Source organism: Micromys minutus (genome assembly GCF_963924665.1).
Source record: "Micromys minutus genome assembly, chromosome: 17".
NCBI classification, from domain to species: Eukaryota; Metazoa; Chordata; class Mammalia; order Rodentia; family Muridae; genus Micromys; species Micromys minutus.
The window spans coordinates 15,460,932-15,484,052 of record NC_137952.1 but is presented as its reverse complement, the minus strand read 5'-3'; the positions used below and the strand labels follow the sequence as shown (position 1 = coordinate 15,484,052).

General features: G+C 45.7%; 1 protein-coding gene across 2 annotated transcripts in view; it reads right to left on the bottom strand.

Annotated features, from left to right (window-relative positions):
- MPPED2 (metallophosphoesterase domain containing 2) overlaps positions 1 to 23,121 on the bottom strand; it is a 169,142-nt gene that overhangs the window by 5,248 nt on the left and 140,773 nt on the right. For both annotated transcript variants that reach the window (XM_080931599.1, XM_080931600.1), the window contains exon 5: positions 1,560 to 1,675. In XM_080931599.1, coding sequence (XP_080787725.1) covers positions 1,560 to 1,675 — 116 coding nt within the window. The remainder of the gene's footprint in view (positions 1 to 1,559; positions 1,676 to 23,121) is intronic.

Sequence of the window (23,121 nt, the reverse complement as noted above, 5' to 3'; positions counted from 1 at the left end):
GTGTCCGGATCAAGGAGACTGTAGTGTTGAGTCTCAGCTGTTACTATCACTTGCCTCACGCCAAAAATTCATGACTCCGTTGTGAGTCATGTGCGAAGAAATGCTCTAGAGATGGCGATGCTTCTGTGCCATCCTGAACCCTCACCAGGAACTGCCCCCAGCCAGGCTGCCCAGGTGGAGGACTCTAACTGGCTGGAATGCTCCTGCAGCACACTTGCTGAGTAAGCCATGCTAGCCAAAACATTTGGTTGGCAACTTAGGGATCACATTAGTCTAAATAAGGACATAAATTGACAATGATTTGATTAGGATCATTGGCAAATGCAGTCTTAGGGAGTGCAGGAGAGGTGACAAGCTTCGGAGAGAGGTGAAGGCACAGTGGTCCCATGTGTACCACGTTGACTGTAACAGAATTAGCCTTCCTTCCCACTTCACCATCCCTAACGTGTGGCTCGGGGTCTGCATCCTGTTTTCCGTTTGTTCAGGGAGCATGGAGCCCTTCCTCTGCAAGCAGCGCCAGGTGGTACTTAACAGGGGTGTCTACAAAGATTAAACACGCTTCGGGAATGAGCAATATAAAGTTTTCTTCTGCAGGCTGGGAGAGTGAAGCTTCACGCTTAACAAGGGAACAGCGACAGAAATCGTGAAAGTTACCTTCAACCCAGTAGGACCAAGCAAACCCTATTAATACCATGCATTTGCAATAGTAGCAAAAAGGTGTTCCCCCACAAAAAAAGAAGCAGAGGAATATCAGTGTGTGCATTCAAATAGAAATATTTGCATCTTCTAAACATGCTTAGCAGGAAGTGTCTGTACGAAGTAGATGGTGAGATTGGGGTGGCGGGTCCTGGCCCAAAATGTCCTGTAGCAAGCCAGACCAGTAACGGGCTCATCAATAATTAGGATTGAATTATTTACATCAAATAGCTATCTGCTGACCAATAATCTGGGTCACCAGGGAGGTGGCTTTTACCCCAGAGATCATATAAATTAGAATGCTGCTATCATGTGCCTGAAAAATATCTGTCTGTAAGTCATTTTCAGGGCCAGTCTTTACCAAAAATATTTCATCTTTAAATTTTTTTCATGTAATCATCTCAAATGTTAAACCTTTAAAGATACCCCAGGCCCAGTGCTAGGTGTGAAAGGAAAATGTGCTCCTTTGAACACAAGTTTCTTTCATTTCCCTGCCATTCAGACGCCTAGGATTGGTAGGCCTCTGTCTTCTTCTGTGTCCCACCCTATCCCTTTACTGTGAAGTGAATACAGTTCTTAAAATAAATTACCAGGCTTAAAAGTCTATAGTTTTCCATGCTCATTCGATTTTCTCCCCCTGACTGGACTAAATAAAAAAAATAATAATTTCATGAACACCTGTAAGCCTAGCAGAACTGCTGAGTCTAATTTCCATACTGGGGTTTCTTTAAAGGCATTGAATTTCATTTTTGTATTCGTTTTTTTCTCCAGAAGGACAATTATTATGTTCCCGAAGCATTATTTATTATGCTGTGGGAGGGGAGCACTTTGTATGACGAAAACCCAGCCTCTGCGCTACTTACCTAGAGGAGGTCCGTGTGTCATGAGTATGTCGATGCCTTCAGGGATGAGGTTCCATTTGTCCAGCAGAGACTGGCCTCTGGGTAGGTTAAAGCCCCATCCATTAAACCATGGGGTCCTTTGGGAAGATAACACACACAGGTCAGGCCAGCAGAATGAGCCTCTGGACTGTCATATTTCTCCAGTATTCACCCACAGTTTGCGAGGCTCTCTTTTCTCTTTTGATGGTTGGCCCTGGCAGCGGGCTGCTTTTCTGTTGACTGCTTCAAAACCAACCCATTTGAAAGCAGGCATGGGGCCTAGGAATTGTTCCACTAGAAAGGGGCATAGGAGCCGCTACAGTGGAGACTTTCCCAGCAGGCTTCTATCAAAACGGAGACAAAGCTTTGTCTCCTCCTAAATCTCAGAGCTTCCCAAGATATCCGGCCCTGATCCAAAGTATTGCCAACCTCCCTTAGTGCTGCAGAGATAAGAAACACCATCTGTACTTCCTGACCCTTCCCCCAGTACTATAGAGGTTTGGTGCAGAGATCCTTGTTAGTCTCAGACAAAAGGACACTTGACTGTCCACTGAATCGCCCTGAATAGTCTCGGCTGAGGAAAACAGCCTATGGGTTTTGAGAAAAATTTTCCTGCCACCAAAGGGAGGATTCTGGGGACACCTCTGGTCATTCTGGAATTTGCTTCCAACAGCATCTTTGAGCATCTTCCCAGAGCTTCTTCTGCTTCACGAGTGAGTTTCTGAAATGGAACCTATATGAGCAAGGAGTGGGGATGTCTAACTGGCCCTAACAGTGCCTCATTTACAAATGTCCTGTTTGTTAGTGGCAGGGGTGTTTAGAAATCCTGCATGCTTCTACAAGGCATTTCCAACTGTCTTCATCCAAACATTCAAGTCGATCAGTATTCTCTGAAAATGGCTGCTTTGTTCCTGAGGGAAATTGTGCTTTGCTCTGAACACTTGCAAAAGACAAGATGGACAATTTCCTGCTAGCACTCCCTTTTCCTGTCCAGCTTACCCTGCCCTCACTGCCAGTCACAGTTGATCAAATGGACTGTGCTCTCTTATTTGAAGACAATCACTGGGCAAACTAACAGGATTCCCTCAAGAACCCAAACTCAGAACCACTGACAGAACATTCATTTGTTGGTGGACATGCGCAGACAATGTCATGGGCAGAAAGGTGGTCACTGTAACCATTTCAAAATCCACATTTCAGGTGACAGTATCAACCTTTTCTCCACGGTGAAGATAGAAAGTTCAAGAAAGAAGAGACTGGCTCCAGCTAGAACCCAAAAAAGTACCCAATTTACTTTGCACTGTCTTTCCAAGTCCTCACAACATCTTCCTGGACCTTGTGCTCAACAACATGATAATAAAATCGCAACAATTCTGAAGAAAGCTGTTGTTCATTAGCTGTTTCCATTGTCACCGTTCTATCCCATAGTTCAACCTCACAATGTTTAGCACACCCTCGGTGGATAGCATTACCATAGATTTTACAAATGACGAAACTAAGTGAACATAACTTGGACATAAAATAAGGCAATCTGGTTTCAACCAGATTTAACCACCATGCCTGTCCCTCTTCCTGTGTACTACCTTCTTGCCTTACATGAGCCACTTCTGGTCTCGTTCAAGTTTTTCTGAAGCTTGAAGACAAATACAATCGCCATTCTGTGGTTCTTAAATCAAGCTACGCTATGATGGAGTAGACAGAAACCTGCTGTTTTGGCTCACCCAGTTCTTTCTTTCCTCTGGTGACAATGTCATACTGTCGTTGGTAAGTCACTCACTCCCAGTCACAACACATGTGTCTCCAGTAAGGTTGATTCCAGAATGAAGCAATTTGCATTTGTTTGCACATAATCTGCCTCTGATCCACTTACACGTGTACACTCTGAGCAGCTGAGTGTCATCCCTGGGCCTGGGAGTCTGTCTGCACTGATAGGGAGAAGGTCAAGTTTCCTCTTGAAATCTCAAGTCTCAAGAATTGGCTGGGAGATATCAGCTATCTTTAGTTTCTACTTGAGAATGAATCAACCACCAAAGAAACCCAACACAGGAAAGAGAGGGCTTCAATAATAGCCTTAGACACATGGATTCAACTCTGTCTCACATGACCTGAACTCCTCCTTCCAAGTGTATGAACCAACAAGGTCCTTTTCTTTTCATTAGCTTCTGTTAGGTTCCACGTCTTAGAACTGAAAGCTCTACTAAATACAACCACTGTACTTGTATAAAAATAAAATGAGCTGTTATCTACTGTGGGTAACAGTGGTCCCTGCCAAAAGATCCATATCCTCTTACTGAGAGCCTGTGGATATATCTCCATTGGCAAGGGTCACTAACCTTAAAATAGGGACACAATCCTGGATTATACAGGTGGGTCCAGTGTGACCAGCTAAGGCCTCTGACAGTGGCCTCTAAAGGGCAGCAGGGGTGACTTGAGTGGAGCAATGAGAGACAACTCAACCCAATGGTGCTACCTTTGAGGATGGAGGATGAAGTCTAGGAGGCTAGGGATGGAGGTGGCCTTGAAAAGCTAGATAATATAAGCTCAGGAAGTGAATTGTTGGTGGGGCATGGTGGCACATGCCTGTAACCCCAGAACTTGGCAGGTTGATCTCTGAGTTAGTGGCCAGTCTGATCTACACAACCAGTTTCAGGATAGCCAGGGCAGCCAGAGATATCCTGCAAGATTCTTTCTTTTAAAAATATAAAAATCTCCCTAAGACTGTTAAAAAAAATCGCTGTCACTCCCATAATTTAGTAGGACTAGAGTCAGACTTCGAGCAACTCCACCAATGACATAGTTGATGCTAAGTCCTATTGGTTGGTTAAAGAAGCCATAGGAATGGATCGTTTTAGCATGTTTTAGCGGGCTGGGATCTATAGGGCCGGGGCAGCACTGGACTTTACTTGACATGCAGCATGTGCTGCATCAGATTCCTGTGAGAAAGCAACTCTCAGTCTTATCCCCGGTTAACTAGGCACCAGGCATCAGGTCTGGGAAGAAAGCCTGAGACTGTTCTAGGAAGGAACCCGTCAGTCTTGTTCTCTCGTGGCCACTAGCACGCCCATCATTGGGTTCTTGCATATTTTCACTCAGGTCTTAAAACCAGGGCTCCCTGGCTTGAAAACACCCACCCTTCTTCCTTTCACAGTGACCCTTGTCTAAGATTTGTCTTAAAAGTAAAAACAAAACAAAACAGAAAAACAACTACAGAACCCAATGACAACTCAGTATTTTGGCAGAGGAGAGACTAAAGAAAAAATATAAGCAAAAACATCTGCTTTCTTAAATTTTGAAAACAAGCTTCTGGACCTTGGGTTCTCGTTTGGCTGGAAAATAAAGAAGAGTTTGAAAGAGTCCCAAGCACACCCAAGTTGTGGGGACAGCAAGGGGCTTCATTTTGCTGGAGACAGGCAGTTTTGAGCCCCAGGACACCCTAGGGACTTCCATAGTCAAAGGAACAGGAGTTAAGTTTTTCAGTCTTTTCAATCTTCCTCTTGTAGGTTCTTCTCTTAGAAGCAGTAGTCAAGCTTTCCCCTTCTCAGGAAGTGCTCAGTTTCATAAGCGTCCAGGGAAAGACGAGGCTCAACTCATGGTCTATAGATAACCCAAACTCTGTTTGCTTAATGTTAAGCTTGTGACAAAATGCAGAAGGGTCCAAGCTAAGGACAAAGTTTTAATGTGTCTGGCTTTTATTTGAACTCAAGCCCCCGTGTGCGGCAGTGAATGGTTACATTACAGTGACAGGAACATTTATCAAGGCCCTGATCTATTTTACACAGAGCCTTTATCTAGATTATTGGCTTTAATTCCTCACAGCACTCCTTAACCGGGCAGCCTCAGACTATATTTAGCTAGAAGCACACCATTAGTGATAGCAATGTACCAACATTTCCAGCACTAGTGTTTCTAGCTACCACGTAACCCCAAATGGGCCAACTCCAAAGTCTATGTTCTTCTGCTAGACAATGGTGACGAGAACCTTCCCACGTGATTTTAATGTGGGGTCTCATGAATACAATGGGAGATGAAGAACGGCAGCTGCACCAGCCTTTCAGTCAGGATGCTGGATGATTCCAGAAGATGGCATGGGACTGCCAGGTGGCTCTTGGGGAAAACAGTGTGAGCCACTGCTACTTCCTATCCATCCATAAGCCAGGGAGAAAGCAGCCCGGTGATGTTTTCCAGAACCAGTCCAGCACAGGAAAAATGGGCCTCCTGAACATTGGGAGACCTACGTTCTAATTCTCATTCTGACTTCAAATCCACTTGCTCATGTGGACCTTCGTTAAGGGAAGGACCATTCGGGGCTAGTCTCTCTGTCTAAGGAATGAATAAATGAGGGGACTCAGTTATGCGTTTCAAGCTTGCTTTCAGAATGTGGAGGTTTTCTATAGAAGCCCAGTACACAGCACAGGTGAATGCAGTCTGCCCAGGGAACAGGGAAGAGGGACCCAAAGGTGGCTTCAGACTTTGCAACCTTGCCCACTCAGGGCAGCTGGCAACACTTGAGCTTCCTATGATCTAACCCTCATAGCTTTATATGACTCTATACAGATGACCTAGGTTCTGAGTAATGCTGTGAATTATTCCCAGTGAATTGGGGGACCCAGTACAGTGTGGGAGAAACGTCTGTGCAGACCAAAGGCGGGCGGGCTGTCAAAGTCAGTGAATAATGCTCTATCCAGTTCAGTTTGAATGTGAAACATGATACCCCAGCAGTGAGCCCATCAGGGTTTCGCTGGAAAATATGTGCAGAGACAACCTCCAGAGAGCCACAATAGGTTTTGTTCTGCAGTAACAGAGGGCAAGGGGGGAAAAAGAGGGGGGAGGAATCCAAGGAACAATGTCTAGTGCCTTGGCCAAGGACTTCCTAATTAGCTGTGACTAACAAATACCACATGGGAACCAACTTGTAAGAAAAGAACTCACAAAGCACCTTCATGCTAGTAGGCCAATCTGTGCCTGAAACCTGTCCCCTCCTGGGGAGGGATTAGAAAGGTCTGGAAGGAAGGGGAACAATTCCATCTGCTTGAAACCACTGGACCTAAGACTCAGATGGACAGGAACTGGGTACCCTTTCAAGACACCAATCAGACGTTGGCTCTTGAATTAGCTTCTGTGGCTGGACTTCCTAGAGCTGCAGGAATCAAGAGAGTTAACAGGCAAAACTAGTTGGGGGAAGAAAAAAAAGACCAGGTCTTCTAGACGGAAGCAGGCAGAGATGGAATCGTTGCAAAGGTCATCTGTGTTTGCAGTACACAGTGCATCAGTACGGGCAGAAGGAGCTGCTGGTCATAAATCTGAGGAGGCCTGGACAGAGAATGGGTGTTTACTCCCTCCACAAACGTCAGAGGGGGCAGGGCCTGTCCTGGCAAAGCAGAATTTACAGACCGCAGTCAGGTGTGCTGCTCTGGTTCCCACTCTTGGTTTGGGTCACTATTCACCTTCCATGGGCACACAAGGACTGGGCTGGCTGGACCACAAAGACTGGGCTTGGCGTGAGTCCAGGTCTGCCGAGTGCTTCTGCAAGGCTTAGAAGCCCTGGGTGTCTCTTTCCTCTCCTTAGAAGGTCTGAGGGAGGGGTCAGTGGTTCCTGTAACACCGGCTGTGGGCCCCGCAGGCTGGCCTCCTTAGGAGAACACGGAGGCTCTATAAAAGCTAGCCATACTTATTTGAGAGGCAGAGGTTAAGAGCGTGGATTATGGAGTCAAACAGATCGGAGTTCAAGCCCCACGCCTGCCAGTCACGTCTTTGCCTTCATTTCAGATTGCTCATCTTTGTAATACAAAGTTATCTTCCAATGCAGATAAAATAACCGTATGTAAAACCTTTGTCAGGACATGGGCTGAAAGTGCTAATTTGTAGTTTCTATTTATATATGCTACATTAACAAGGTATGTTTCTCTACATATCTACATGTGTAAATATGTGGACATGCAGAGACTTGCTCAAGGCGCTTTCTTCTTTCTAGAGTTTTCAGCCAAGCAGTCAACAAATCATAGAGCACCCTGGTCCAGAATGTTTTAAAGGTCCCCAGTGATCCAGTAAGCATTACTAGAGGGCTAGACAGCCTGAACTCTTCCGGCTGATTACTTATTAAAAGGCACCTCCTCAGTTCCCGTTGGTTGTCTGAATGGAAGATTTTCTCAGAAGGACACTTGCTCACTCCCCCGTTCACGCGGTCTTGCTCAGACAAATCCCTGAAACTCGAGTGCACAGGGCAAAAAACGGTTCGTCAAGGCTGCTTAGCTGGCTGGCACAGGTGATTAGATTTTGGCAAGATCTTCAGTTGAGGAAGTTTGGAGTCGAGGGTATTCAGGGTCCTTGGAATATTTATAATAGAGGACTCGGATGTTTCACTGGAGGAACTGACAAGCTACTAATTAATGGTGCCGGTGCTGCCTAGAACCTCCATTGAAGAAAACTCAGGAAGTGGGGCCAGTTTTTACACACGCTTCCTTTCTTAGACAGAGGCCCTCCGGAATCACAGTCCTTAGGCCTGGCGAGCCCTCTCTGACTGCACATCACACCAGGTCCAAGAGAAGCTAATTTAAGCACTGCTGGTGAAAATCACCCCGCAACTCCACATGCCATGAAGCTGTCATGGTAATTCGTGATCTCCAGCTCATCCGATGGCCGAGCCCTCCCCTGCTCGCAAACCTTCCCCAGTTAGAAAGAACAGTTTCCCTGACACCAGATGTGTCATCCTGAATATCCAGAAGAAAGGCAGCCACCTGTCCCCTTCTCTTCCACCCGTGCTCCCTCCCTCCCTGCCTTGCTTTTCCCTCCAAGCTCTGGGTTTTGAGAAGCCTTCCCTTTTCCCACACAAGTCCCTTCTAGACTGCAAGCTACTCTCTTGTGCAAAAAAAGATGTCTTGCTTTGGCCCACAGACTAACTTGAATCAAGGAGACACATACAGACACACACACACACACACACACACACACACACACACACACACACACACATACCATTGTTAGCAGAGAGAGGGAAAACTTCAATCTTTCTACCCTGTGCAGCTGCTTGGACAGCCTGCCTCACCAGAGCACTGCCTCAGCTGCCTCCAAAGGGCACTGCAGGCTTTTCTTCTGACAGCTGTCTTGTCCCAGCTCTTCACTAGGGCTTTGTAGTATTTCCTTTAGTCATAAGGTGCTTGGGATGAAAAGCTACTGTTTCGATAAAGGGCAGGCAGCCCTGGGTGACTAACACGGTCTGTGTGCTGCGTATGTAGAAGGATGAAATGGTACCAGGTAGTCCCACGAGCCCTGTGACCTACAGGTGGGGCTTCTTGAGCCAAAGGATCACACACCGCCGTCTTTTCCAACATGCTAACTGTGCTCCTGTCCTGTTACTAACAAGGAACAAGTATCAGAAGAAGCAAGCCTCTGTTACCATTCCCTTCCCCTATTGGAAAGAAGGCAGTGTGCACAGGGCTTGCTTTAGGAATCTAGAAACAAGACATTATGACCCATTTTCAAACATGGTTCCCTATGAATTATTAAAAATAATGCTACAATGTCTGTACAACCCATCCAAGCATCGTGGCCTTTATTAAAATCTTATAAACAAGTTCTGAGCAGGAAGAACAAACTGAGGAGATAGTTCAGTGGGTAAAAGAACGTTTGCACGAGGACCTGAGCCCAGTGCCCTAGCACCCATATTAAATAGAGGTGGGGTTGTGTGTTTCTGTAACCACAAAGCTGAGCGGGCTGGGGACAGAGTTAAGAAGATCACTGGAACTTGTTGGTCAGACAGTGATCATGGAAGGACACCTGATATCCAGTTCCAGCCTCCACACCCAGTTATGTGACCCGATCATAAACAACTCTACCCACTACACGTGCACACAATTACCCTCCACACACACACACACACACACACACACACACACACACACACACACAATCACCAGCATAACAGAGAAAAAAGTAATTTCAGTCTCTTCATGATTTCTGCCCCCCTCTATGACTGAGAAGATGAAGTCACCCAACACACCGTGAGAGCCTGACAGGGCACAGGACAGATCACTGCAGGACAGATGGTATGTTTGTGGGCAGGAGAGGAGTTGGACATGACCGGATGCTTATAGAACTGTGACTTTGCAGCCAAGAAAAATCAATGGTGTCTTCAGTTAGAATAGAGGCGTCCCCTGCTCAGACTGGCCCTGTCACAAAGGGTGCCTTGCACTGAGCAGCCAGGAGGAGAACTGCATTTCCTGCAATGAGAACTGCATTTACAGTACCCACCCCACCTCCTGCAAGCAGGGGGGACTCTTCAGCAAGAGCATCGAATACAAACTCATGGCAAAAAGGGAGACTTAACTGGTAGAAAGAATGAGAGAAAGGTAGCATTTTATCTTATAAAGGAAGAAAATGGGCAACAGTTTATTATGATAAGATATATACAATACACAGTTTACCTTAGTCCTGTTGGGTATAATTGGGTTCTTTCTATTAAGTATATTCACAATTCGACCGTCATTGCTACCCACCTCAGACTCCGTACACCTCATCAAACTGCAGCTCCCTCCTGGTTCATCCCTCCAGCCCGTGGTAAACACTCTCACACTCCTCCCCCCTTTTCTTTTTAGAATTTTTTATTTATTTTATGTATATGAAATACACTGTAGCTGTCTTCAGATACACACCAGAAGAGGGCATCAGATCCCATTACAGATGGTTGTGAGCCACCATGTGGTTGCCGGGAATTGAACTCGGGACCTCTGGAAGAGCTGTCAGTGCTCTCAACCTCTGAGCCATCTCTCCAGTCCCGCTCTTACACTTCTTGTCGGCATAATCTGGAAACCTCAGATAAGTGAAAACAGACAATGGGCTGTCTGTTGGTGTCTGGCTACTTTCTCTTAGTGTAATGTTTTTATAACATACAAGGTGTCAGAAACCCACTCCTTTTGTGGCTGACTCATATCCCATTCTTTCGGAATGCAGTACACTGTTTACCTGAGGTTGCAGAATGCTCAGTGCGTGCCCTGCACTGAGCCTGGCTAAACAGGGACTGGGAAAGTGAATTTCAGTTATTTTCTTTGTGTCGGGCATACCTAGTGGCTTGGAAGCGGAGTGACGGTTGCTTGGTGAACCTCCAGGGCATTCACTCATCCACTGGGTACCCTTTGGTTTGGATGCCTGTTGTGAGCCATGTTCTAGCAAGCTAGGTGTTAGGCAATGAGAACCTATAACAGCTTTTCTAAAAACCAACAGCCAGTCATTTTATATATAAAGGTGTTGTGGGAGGAAGTCTCTAAACCCTGGCTGTCCTTTCTAGGCAGTCTGATTTTAGAGAGCCTGCAGGAAACTCTGAATGACCCAAAAAAATAAGCTCGAAGTTCCCAGAATGAATTAGTTCCCAAAAGAGAAGTGACCCAGGGGATGCTTCGTGAGACTGCAGGAACTCACCTTTCCCTTCAAGTACTCCTAACATGCAGGTGGATGTTGCATCGGGGAACACAAAAGCCATCACTCAGAAGAGAGCAAGCCAGGGGGCACTGTGTGTTACATGCCTGGCTGGTGCTAAGGCACAGCATGAACAGGACAGAGAAAAGAGTTGGTAGGCCTGCCAAGTACTTGGGCACTGGGCGAGAACACCTGTGCCTCCCCTACCCCCTGCTTACCTGCAGACATTCAAAAACCAAGCATGCAGAGCCTGCTTTGTTCAGGTTTTAAAGAGCAAGGAGAGAGAGAGAGGTGAGCTCAGGGTCAGCTGGATTTTGTCAAGTCACAGAGCAAACCCTCAGGGATTGATTGTAATGGATACAGGAAGACTGAGGCAGTCTGCCCCAAACAGAAGAGATTGTACAGAGCAGAGAGTACCCGGCATAGTACCATGAGGGTAGCAGATGGAGGGTGGTACCAGAGAGGAGCGTGTAGTGGATGCTGCACTAGAGGATGGACAAGACAGGGCTGTAGGATACGGGACGGTGTGATAACTGGCATCATGGGGGGAATGTGATAGAGGACAGTACAGGAAGGGCTGGCACGGTAGAGCATTCTGTGACACAGGGTGGTGCGGTAGAGGATGGCACATGAGAGGGCAGAATACCACTTTGCCGTGCTTGGTTCTGTTCAGACTGTGCACGTGTCAGACATGTATGTTGCTAATGATGCTCTCTTTAACATACTGTGGAATGTTCTGGGTCACAAAGGGGATAGAGCTGGGGAGGAATTCACTAGCAGAGAGCCCGTCACCTGAAACGGAAACAGCAGGGGAATGACTGACAGGTGGTTGTGAAAGCCCCGTGCAGTCTGAAGCTGAGGTAGACAGGAAGCTTAGCTTCAGTAGCTCACCACTGTGATCCCAGCCCCTAGCACAGAGCAGTTCACCTGGATGAAGAGTTTCTGATGTCACGAGAAAAATGCGTATTACTCGATGGTCAGCGGAAACCCGAAGTGTTGTCTTTTAGTATATCACTATAAACTCAACATACCTTGATAAAAGAATATCCACCATGCCAAATAGTTGTCTTAGGGTAAGAGCGTAATGAATACATTGCTTTCTAATGACTGAGTATTCACATAGCTGATCTGTAAAATGGGTATGATAGTGCACAGCCCACAGGTCTGTGGTGAGGTTTAAATATGACTCTACTGGAAACTCACTTAGACCAGTATTTCCTATAATTAAGAACCCGAGGCCAGCACCTGCTAGAATGTCCGTTAGTATCACTTCAGTGTTAGGCTTGCTACTTTCTCAGCTCTGTTTGCCACGGTACAGTCTTTATGTCACCAGAACGTTGACACATTTCAAAGCACTAGAGTCAGCCCTCAATACTGGGGGCCAACGTTAGAATACACAGAAAGACAAAGACTTGGGCGTCCGATGACGAGATTTCTGGTTTTGACTCTTTAGAGCCGCTTGAGCAAGTAACCTCTCAGAGTTCCCTTTTCCTGGATCATGAAACAGGGGCCACCATTCCTGTAAAACTTGCCAGGTTGCCAAGCAAATGCCGGCACAAGCGAGTTGCAAATAAAACAAAAGATGAGTGCTCTCCCACCGCCCAGTTGCCCTTTGACCTTGAGCCCCATTTGCACTGCTTTGAGGCTCAGAGGGATTGGAGTAAGTGACAAATAGGTCAGGTGGAGGTTAAAGTGCCAGTCCCCATTTATCTACCAACTTGGCTCTGAAGAATGAGTTTCATCCCAGAGTGACTTAGTGAAGAGAGAAAGTCCGAGGAGTGAGTGAAAAGCTTACTCGGCCCTTCACTTCGGAGGTGAAGGCAGGCAAAAGTGTGTCCCTCACCCAGGGCCAGCCGACCATGTATTTATTATTAATTGGGCTCAACAAACATCACAAGCACCTTCCACTGTGAAACTCTGGCAAGGCGCTGTGGGGAGAGCAAAGCAGAGAGGCAGCGTCCCAGATGTCACCACCCTGCCGTCTGGTTGGGATAACAAGATAGTTACAGGCCAAATTATCCCCCCCACACCCATTAAATTTTTACTGCGCCCTCAAGGCTCGGGTTATAATTATATTTTCCTCAAGAAGCGTTCTCTAATCCCCTCAGCCTTTGGTCTAATCCTCATCCGTGAACTTTGTCATATTTTACACTCTCTCGGAGGTATGTGGGTGTACTCGCCTTTACTCTTAAGGACATTTAATTAAGCGTCTCTTCTCCAGAAGATTGTAGGCCATCTTTGATTCATCTTGGTGTGCCCTAAGATCTTGGTGAGATGAGTGACTTGAAACAGACATCAAGAAAATATTCCAATAATGAAAAAAAAAAAAAGACCAGGATATTTATAATAAATGCTAAAGGGAGTGATTCAGATAATACTCTTGATTAAAAGGCAGGGCAGGGCAAGATGCCAGAAGGCTGGGTGTTCCAAAATGAAAGGCTCTTTTAAAAGACTATATAATAAAGTTATAAATAAATAAATTTAAACTATAATATATGTACACAATGCACATGTACATATATATGTATACACACATTATATATATAATATCACAGACTAATGATGCCTAATAGAACAGCCACCAATGAGTACTGAGCCCTTAGGCATGAGGTCAGTCTCAACCGAGATGTGCTGACTTTGAAACATGTAGCATATTTTGGATACTTCATAGGAAAAAAGTGTCAAAATTTCTGAAAATCCTCCATAGTAAACACATATAAAATAATAATGTTGAAGATAACTTAGTTAAATGAAACGTATTAAAATTTTATTCCTTCTTTTTCTTTCTAAAAATCTTTGTAGTAAACACATATAAAGTAATGATAATATTGGGAATAACTTGGTAAAAAATGAAATTATTAAAGTGAATTTTATTCTTTTTTTTTCTTTCTACAATGGCTACCTCAAATACTTTTACATGACATGGCTCATGCTTTATTTAGATTAGACAGTGGGAGCTAGCTCTCCTCTAAGGGTTTGGTTCCTCGCACCCATATCACAGAGCTCACGACTGCTTTTCTCAAAGTCTAGCTCCAGGGGATCCAAGGCCCACTCTGGCTACCTCAGGCACCCACACAAACGCAGTATACTTGCAACACATTAAAAAACAATCAAAAAGAAAGAGGAAAAAGACTGGACAGCGTATCACAGGCCTTCCACATGGCTTGTTCTATGACCCAGTCATCTGTACTCAGAAATTATATGCTAACGAAATAATCCAAGATCGAGCAGAAACGCTGTGCATAATTCTGTTCACTGCGAGTATTATTTATATAAGCAAAATTAATGGAAGCAATTCTATCCTTTAGACTGCATTAAAAAATGGCCAAGAAAATCACCATTACTGAAATATGCAATAAGACGTTTACACAAAGATAAATTATAGTGAGGTAAAAACACAAAAATTCTTAGGACAACACATGGCTTGAACAATCAGCCTTCCATGCACTGAACTCAAATCTGCATCCAGTCTCTATGGATGCAGGCCCTTGTTCCTCCTGGCATCTCATACATCTCTGGCCTGAGGGCTACATCCCAGGTCATGTATTAAGAAAGCTCTGAGGGAGAGATGGCGAATGGAGAGCCATCCAAAAAAAGCAGACAGGGTGAGTGAAAACGGAAACACTTTTGAGATATGACAGATATCTGACAGAGATTGGGCCTAGGCTCTCCCAGGCTAACCAGTGGGTGGAGATGACGTGAAGAAGTAAGAAAGAGCCATTCTTTCCGGGACGAAGATAGAAGGTTTGCCTCAGACTCCGAAACTCTCCTGGGTTATTATCAGAACACAGGCTGTCACAAACTCCAATCTCCTTGAGCCTGAGCTCTTTGTTTGTTGGCTCAGCACTGGCTCCAGGAGCAATCAGAGAACCGGAGTCTGGGGCTCTGAACCTGAGTCTGAACCACATTCAATACTTCCACAAGTGTGAACTTTGACAAAGTTATTATGCCTTTCAACACCTCAGTTTCCCCATCTGCAAGATGGGTGCAGTGTCTACCTCTTTGATATATTATTGAGAAAATTGAAACAAACAACCCACATAAAGTTTTTAGTAGACTGTTTGACTCAGAGTAAAAGCTGTTTTTATCGTTACAGCTGTTACTACAGTGTTTAGAAAAACAGTCTGTCTGCCTCCCCACTCTGCCCTCTACTGGCATGGGGTCACTTACATTCAGTTTCTAGAGAATTTTATAGCCATTGAGTGTACCCAACCAAGGTTTCACTCTCATTTTTAATGCCTTAAAGGATGATGAAATTATAAATGTTCTATAGAATGTCACAGTGAAATAATTTAACCAGAAACTTATTTAAATTCACCTTTTTCACTCTGAAGCATAACATGAAAGTCACTCAGGTTTCAAACTTCAGTTTTTAAAGATCCCATTGTACCATTCGGTTCCCATCTAGTCAGAGAATTGAGCACAACTTACCAATTTCTGGGTAGCCTTTCATTAGCCAAAAGCAAAACCAGTTCATTGGCTTTGAGAGGTTTGAAAGCTGCCGATGGGTTGAAGGAATCTTGCAAACACGAACCTTTGCTTTTTCTGATACCCGGGCCTGTTCATTCTGATTTCTAAGCCAGTTGGCACGAAAACAGTTTCTCCGTTTTATAAATAGACTATTTTTCAGGGTTTTCTAGAGGTGTCTGCTAAAAATAAACAGATCTCTAGTTCATTTCTTTTTAGCTTTCAAAACCCAAACAAACCAAAACACCAGGGCATAACTGGATGTGCTGTATTTAAAGTTTTGAAAGGTATCTTTATGTGAGCAAGGTATAAGTTCTCGGAATGCAATTCTGCAGAAATTAGATTTCGTGTAGGCTTTCTTACGTGAAGCAAGAACATCATGGTGTTGGCTTTCTTTCTTGGGAGCCTCAGAATGAATGCAGCTGAGCTACGCTGTTCTTTTACTGAAAGGTATATATATATATATTTTAACTGAAAATTACTGTAAAAATACATTAATAATTTTGATACATAAACCCTCAATTATTTTCTCACAAACTGACAGCATTATATTGAAGAGAACCCCCCTGTTCCTGCCTCACGTTGGGAACTACATGAAGTCATTGTTAGGTTGCTGGGTTGCAATGTGAATTCAGCAACAACTCCAGGCCCCCATTCCAGCTCCCAGGAGCAGCTTGGCTTAGATGACAACCCACACACCATGACAAAGATTTTGCTACAACAAAGCAAAGGTGGAAGATGGCTTTGGGTGCTTAGGTCTAGAAACAAGGCCAGGTGCCTCCTTGCTCCAGTGACACACGTGTTCCCAGGTTGTGAATCCGTGGTGAATGCGGCATGAACACAGGGTAACATAGGGGGTTTCTTGGTGAACTGTCACATGGCAGTACTGCCACTTTACCTCTGATCTCCTGAGGCTGTTCTGGATCTTAAAGAATTCTAAGGTTAAGTAAGACTGAGAGGCTCAGTCGGTGGCTTTCAGTCCTAGGCTGTATACAGAAAGGGAAAGCCACCTCAGGGAAGCTTCTGCAGCAAGAAACCTGCTCAACCTGATCTATCTGAACAGGGTCCAAAAAAAATTAGGACTCCATTAGCCCTGCCCTGCTCTTAAAATAATGTCTGTTCTTGTTCCATGCCCTTTCAGCAAAGCCAGGTGTGCTGGGTCCTGTTCCCAGCATGTTTGTGCACAGGACCCATTTGATACAGAGTATCTGCCGTGGACACCAGGTCTCACTTTATAGAGGAGAAAACCGACCAAGGCAAAGAGAGATAAAAGATTCCCAAGGTCAAACAGGGGTCAGTGCAAACCCTCCATGCCAAAACAAACTCTAGTCTCTCTCAGCCTTAGTTTAGGACACATAGTCCCCAAGAGTCCCCGCCTTCTCCAGGTGGCCTCTCTCCACTTTCCTCTCACAGTGCCCCCTCCTTCGAATGTCCCAAGCTAAACCTTCTCCTTTTGCTCCAAAGAGTGACAAATTGGAAGGGCTTTGCAGGAGATGCAGGCCCACTTGTCCTGGGGAATATGTTTTCTATTGTTGTTATAACAACGTTGCAGAAGTGGAGGAACTTGAAATGATACAGGTTGATTGACAGTTCTTCAAGGCAGAAGCTCAACCTAGTCGCACAGGACCGATGCAGAGATACTCCTAGAGCAAGCTGCTTCTGGGGGCTTGAGGGGGAAATCACCTTCTCCCCTACTTCCAGAAAAAGAATTGGGGGCTCCTGGCCCCACCTCCCTTTAACCTTGTGCTCACTTTGACACCCCACCCTGGGATCTTGTGATCACACCGGGCTCACCCAAATAATCCAGGATGGACTAACTATCTCTTGTAGCTTAACTGGACCATGTTGACAAACCTCCTTTGCCAAGGGAGGTATTGCTTACAGGCTTCAGGGATAGGGCTATCTTAGAAGACAGTCATCAACCTGCCTCCCACAGCAGCATCGTTTTGGGAGGTGACAAGGAGGAGGTTCTGGGGAAGGCAGCCAGTGGGGGAGAGGAGATTGCTTCTGGGGCACCCAGCTTCCACTGCAGGGGGCTGCCCTCTTTCTTACCTGTTCCTAATGGCAGGCATGATGGAGAAAAGGAGGCAGGTTATACTTCTCCGTCTGTGCTGTGCCTACCACTGGGCTATAATTCCATGCTGGGAACACCCACACTCATTACCACTATGATTTATCACCAGAACTAATGACTTTTCCTCCAAGATGGTGGGAGATTTAAGAGCTATATCACACTTACATTAATGTGAGCAAGTTTTGTTTGCAAACAGGATTCCTAAAATCGCCTTGGTTCCCAGAGTCACGGAGCTAGCTCTAACAGGAACGTGACAAATACCTAGCAAGTACTCAGACCAGCATCCAGAACACAGAACAATCTCAGTGACAACTGTCCACCCCCGCTGTCACTCATGGCCATACCAGTCACCTTCAGGTGCTTTGAACATCGGAGCAGTTATTCTGAGATATGGAGTATTTGTGAGTCTTGTACCACATAAGCCCAGACCACGCTTACACAGTGTTGGGGATCAAACTCAGGGGTTCCTGAGGGCTAGGAAAGCTTGCTACCAACTGAACTGCATCTCCAGTCCCCAAACCCTTATTCTTTGAGCTTGGAAATGGAATGTTACACTTAGACTATTGTGTTGGTTTTAATATGCTTGTCCCAGAAGTGGCACTATTCGGAGGTGTACCCATGTTGAAATAGGTGAGTCACTGTGGGTGTGGACTTTAAGACCCTCATCCTAGCTGCCTGGAAGCGAGTCTTCTCCTAGCAGCCTTCAGATGAAGATGTAGAGCTCTCAGCTCCTCCTGCACCATGCCTGCCTGCACACTGTCATGGTGCCCGTTCACAGCAGTAAAGCCCTAACTGAGACAGCCATCAAATGTATTTTTAGCACTTGTCCAACACCCAAAGTGAAAAATCCATAACAGATTCACAACTAGAAAGAACACTAGCTTTATATATTATTTTACAACTCACACAATATCAGACAGCAAAAGCATACATGTTGTCCCTTATATGCAACATCTAGACACTAACACATGTATATATGGAAGCAAATATACACGTGAACACAGTATAACATGTAGAAAAGAGAACAAGAAAAGAAAACTATTAGGGGACAGGGAAGTGTTGAATGCTGGGAATCAACAGGAGTGTTTAATGAAGGTGACTTTAAAGCTTTTCAATGGACTGTGTCAAAACAGTGACTTGCAACATTTTCAAGAAATGGGAAATTGTAAAAGAACTTTGCTGGCCCCACCTTAAGCAGAACATTGAGCCGATGGCAGTGAAACTTAACCACAGTGCTCACTCACTTAGAAAAACAGCTAATGCAGATTCCAAATCTCTGCTGCCTCTGTGGGCTCTGGCTAAGCAAACCCGAGCAAGAGAGGGAGAAAACGTGTTTTGTGAAGCGGCACAAAGGTCCGCTGTGGGTCCATGAGGGTGACAGAGATCGGGTAAGAGAATCCCAGCAGCCCTCATTCCATGTATTATGGAGTGTGCAAGCCAGCAATACACATCAATGGAGTCTTCAGATTCTACTTCCAAGAGGAGACCAGAAACACACTCACAACAGCACAGGAGACCAGGGGTTCCTACCTCGGCAGTCTCCCTGATGTAGTCACTAAACTCCTCCATGTGGCTGTTCCTCTGTCTACCCAGCAATAGACTAAGTGCTTAGGGTTAGACAATTGTTTCTATTCAGGAGAGCGCAATCTGCTGACCTCTGTAACAGAACTCAGGGTAGAATCCTCGCCTGCTCCCTGGCACGTCTTGCACTTTAAGCTTGCGGCTCTCATTCTGTCTGTCCCGTCTCCGATAGACCCCGATGCATGCTGGACACTTGGCAATAGTTGTATGAGGTTTGAAGACATTCTGGAGAAAGCCTACATGCTGCGGTGCTTCCCAAAAGTTAGTGTGGTTCGTCACTTGAAAGGCCTATTCTCGGGTTCAGAGGTCTGGGTTTGGGGCTGAGATGCTGCATTTTAACCCAGTCTTAGGTGATACTGGATACCTTACTTGTGGCGTTCCGAAGTATCAAGATGACAGCTGAACCCTGGGATACCCCCACACCATGTTAACTGTTAGGTACATTTAGGGGTTGGGGATGTAGCTCAGGTGGCAGAAGGCTGCAGGTCCTGGGACCAACCTTGAGAACCACTGCTCTGAGGGGTGTGAACCGGCACATGAGACTCCTTCTTTTATTCAAAGGCTTGCTGTTAGCCTCCTTCACACTTCTGAGAATCAGCTTCCTGTTTATAAAAAAGTGTGGGTAACAACAACACCTTCCTTACGAAGTTTGTAATGGGAAACATATTGCAAGGTTATGAAATGTCTAAGTATTCAAAAGCATTGTGGGGATGTTTCTCACCTGCTGTGAAGTTTTAGCCTGTTGCCTCAATTCTCCGAACAAGAAAATGAGCACATACATTTTGGAAAACCCAGACTTTACGCTAATAGTTACTATGGACACCGTGTAGGGGATCTTGTGTTTGGTTTGGTTTGGTTTTCAGGAAGGCTTACGGGTACTGGCCTTAGTTGACAGACGGCAGATGAATCCCTTAGTAAATCATGGTACATCTAGATTTTACAGATGAGTGCCTACACCATTTGGGTACCCCAGAGAAACATCCTCATATGCCCTGGGGGTGTGGCTTGACATTCACTTTGGCCTTTTCAGGGTTCTAACAGGTACCACCTACCTCTCTGAAACTGCCTGGGCTGGCTGTAGGAGGTACATAGAGCATCATCTACTGAAGCAGTGAAACAAATTAAAAAAAAACAAAACAGATTAAAGTGGTCTTCACCAGAAAATTAACTTTAATGGATATTGTCATCCCTAGGCCTACCTCAGACTGGCTGAGCTCACAAGTGTTGGTATGCTATAAAAACCTGGGGCTTCCACAGAGTTACCCACCCACAACTCTGAATGCATTTTCTTTTTACTGCCTCCTTTTTGCTTTAAGATATTCCTTCCCGTGTTTGTTCAAGCTTCTCTATGATTCCATTAAATTTAAGGCACATTTTGCAAGTGTCTCAAACTACCTAACTGGGATACGGAGTGGCCTTGTTTTGTCCCTGACTTTCAAGGGAGGTCTCCTAGCTTCTCTTTTTCTCATCAACTTCCAACCTCAGAGAGCTATCCAGAAGGTATCAGTCGTCTTCCAAGCCAGCTTCCCTAGCAGGAGAGGAAGGGCCTACATTGTCTTGTTATGCTATCAGCTGGAGTTGCTTTCATCCAACACTGACACAAAGCTTTTCATGCAGACTGACTGGACTGACTGACTTGTCCCTTCGGTTAATACACTTCTGGACTCTGTTCTGTACCTGCAGACAGAGCTTAGTTACCTTCTTCACTTGCTACGTCGGAACAGGAGGGGTTGGGGACACAGGACACAGCAGATGGAAGAACTCTGGCTGGGAAAGGATCCTCTCAGAGTCTGGAAGCAGGAAGTCCTGTGAGAAATAGGAACCTCCTCTGACAGGAGCCTAGCCCACCCAACATATTCCAGATGGTGGCAGCCCATGGCAGTGGACAAGAACACGAATTCTACAGCAGGTGGCTAGGGATTCGTATCAGGACTTAATGGGCTGGGTGAACAGCGATTGTGATGGTTCATCTTGGCTGTCACCTGAGACTCTGTCACACAGGAGACACACCCCTGGCAGTGTCTGAGCACGTGTTTCTAGAGAGCTACTTAACTGAGGAGAGAAGCGAGGCACCTGAATGTGGGGAACATCATCCTATCAACTGGGAACCCCACAATTACGTAAAGCAGAGAGCTGGCTAAGCATGGAAGATTCCCCAGCCCCGACTCCCTGCTTCCTGACTGTGAAAACGTTGTGACTAGCATTTGCAGCCACAGCCTCAGCTTCCCCTCCCTGCTCAGAGCCGTGAGTAGAGTTACTACACAGTGGCACGAATCCACAGCAACACGCATTGCATCCCCGTGAATCAATGAATTCTTCTACGTACAGAAATGACCAGGCGTCTGCTTCCTTTCATCAGTTCATGTACTAATACAGGAGGCAGGCTTGAGAAAAGCATCACATGACACAATTCCGCCACATTCTAGAGGCTATAATGGCTTCTGTTGTTATCCCACCCACCCTGTCCCTCCACAGCTCTTTGCTTTAATGCCTATAGAAATCTTGCAAGATAGGATGACAGTCTCCAGCAACCCGTCAAGAGGCAGCCAAAAATGTTGTTCTTGGCCTACAAAAACCAGTAGGCCCATCTTTCACTTCTGAGATGCCCAAATTCCCCGCCCCATTTTGAGACAGGATCTCTCTGCAGCTCAGCTGGCCTTGAACTCACAGATTTGCCAATCCCTACCACCCACGTGCCGGGAATGAGGAGTACGCCACCACACTGTGAACCCCCCTCTCTTCTCTTGAAATATAATGAGACATTCAGGAAACGGTGTTCGGATGGTCTCCTGGATCCCAAGGGACAAGTGTGGACAGAGGGCAGACTTGATTTTGTTGCTTCAAAACCAAATATAACTGATAACTGTGTGACCTTAGAGAAGTTAGCAGCCCTCAAGTTTCATTTTTCCTGATGATGAGGAGGAATGTGTGTGTGTGCGCAAAATGTTTCTATGCATGTGTGTGGATAGAAGGGGTCAGAAGGTGTTCTTCCTCAGGAGCCCTCTACCTTGCTTTTGGAGGTAGGTTTTCTCACTAGGTGGGACCTGGGGCTTATCAGTTGGACACACTAGCTGTCCAGCAAGCTCAGGAATTGACGATTTTCACCACCCCCAGCCCCCAGCATGGGGATTCCAAGCACAGGCCACCGCACCTAGTTCTGCATCAGTTAGGGACGACGCTTCGCTCAGCAAGCAATTGTAGCAGCTTACTGACTTCTCTTCGCCCAGTTCCTGACGGTTTCTTTAGCTGCCCATTGCTATGTTCCTTATATGGTCTCCTAGTACTCTTTTGAAAACAGCAAAGAATACTTCTCCTCCTCCCAAAAGTGCTTTAAATCCCCGAAAGCAGGATGTCCTAACGCTGACAGGCAATCTGTCTTCTCTCTCCCATGAGGTACTTGCCTGCCGCCCTGTCTCCCTATGTCGACGGGACATACTTGGAGGGCACGGAGGCGCCATCTCCCTGTTGTGCATTCCCGGAGCAGACAGGAGACGCCGAGTGGAAGCAATAGCATTGTCAGAGAACAAGACTCTCACCAGGGAGGAATACAGGGGTGAGAAAGTACAAAACCATGACCACAGGGTCCCAGGACGAACGGCACCAAGGCACATGGAGTGGGAAGGAAGGAGCTAGTATCGGGATCTGAAAGGTCCTGGGTTCAGTTAGACCCGGGTAAGGCCCCTGAACTTCCACTCTGGAAAGAACAGCCCTTTAAACCTCTAAAGGTTTGCCAATCACTAATTATATGGCAATTATTCTATTTTGGGCTTTCGCTAATGAGATCTGGGAAGTGTCTTAATTACCCAAAATTATGAAAATAATTTCAAACTTGACTCCAGGGCTACTTTTACTCCACTTAGGAAGAAAAAAGGCATAGGTAAATGTGCAAGGGGTTATTTTTTATTAAGAAATAGGCTGCATGTGTTAGAACTAGGCAGACATGTTTGTGATTAAGTCCATCTGTAGCCAACTGTGCACTTCAGTGCTTGAGGCTTAAGGCTTTTATATTTGCAG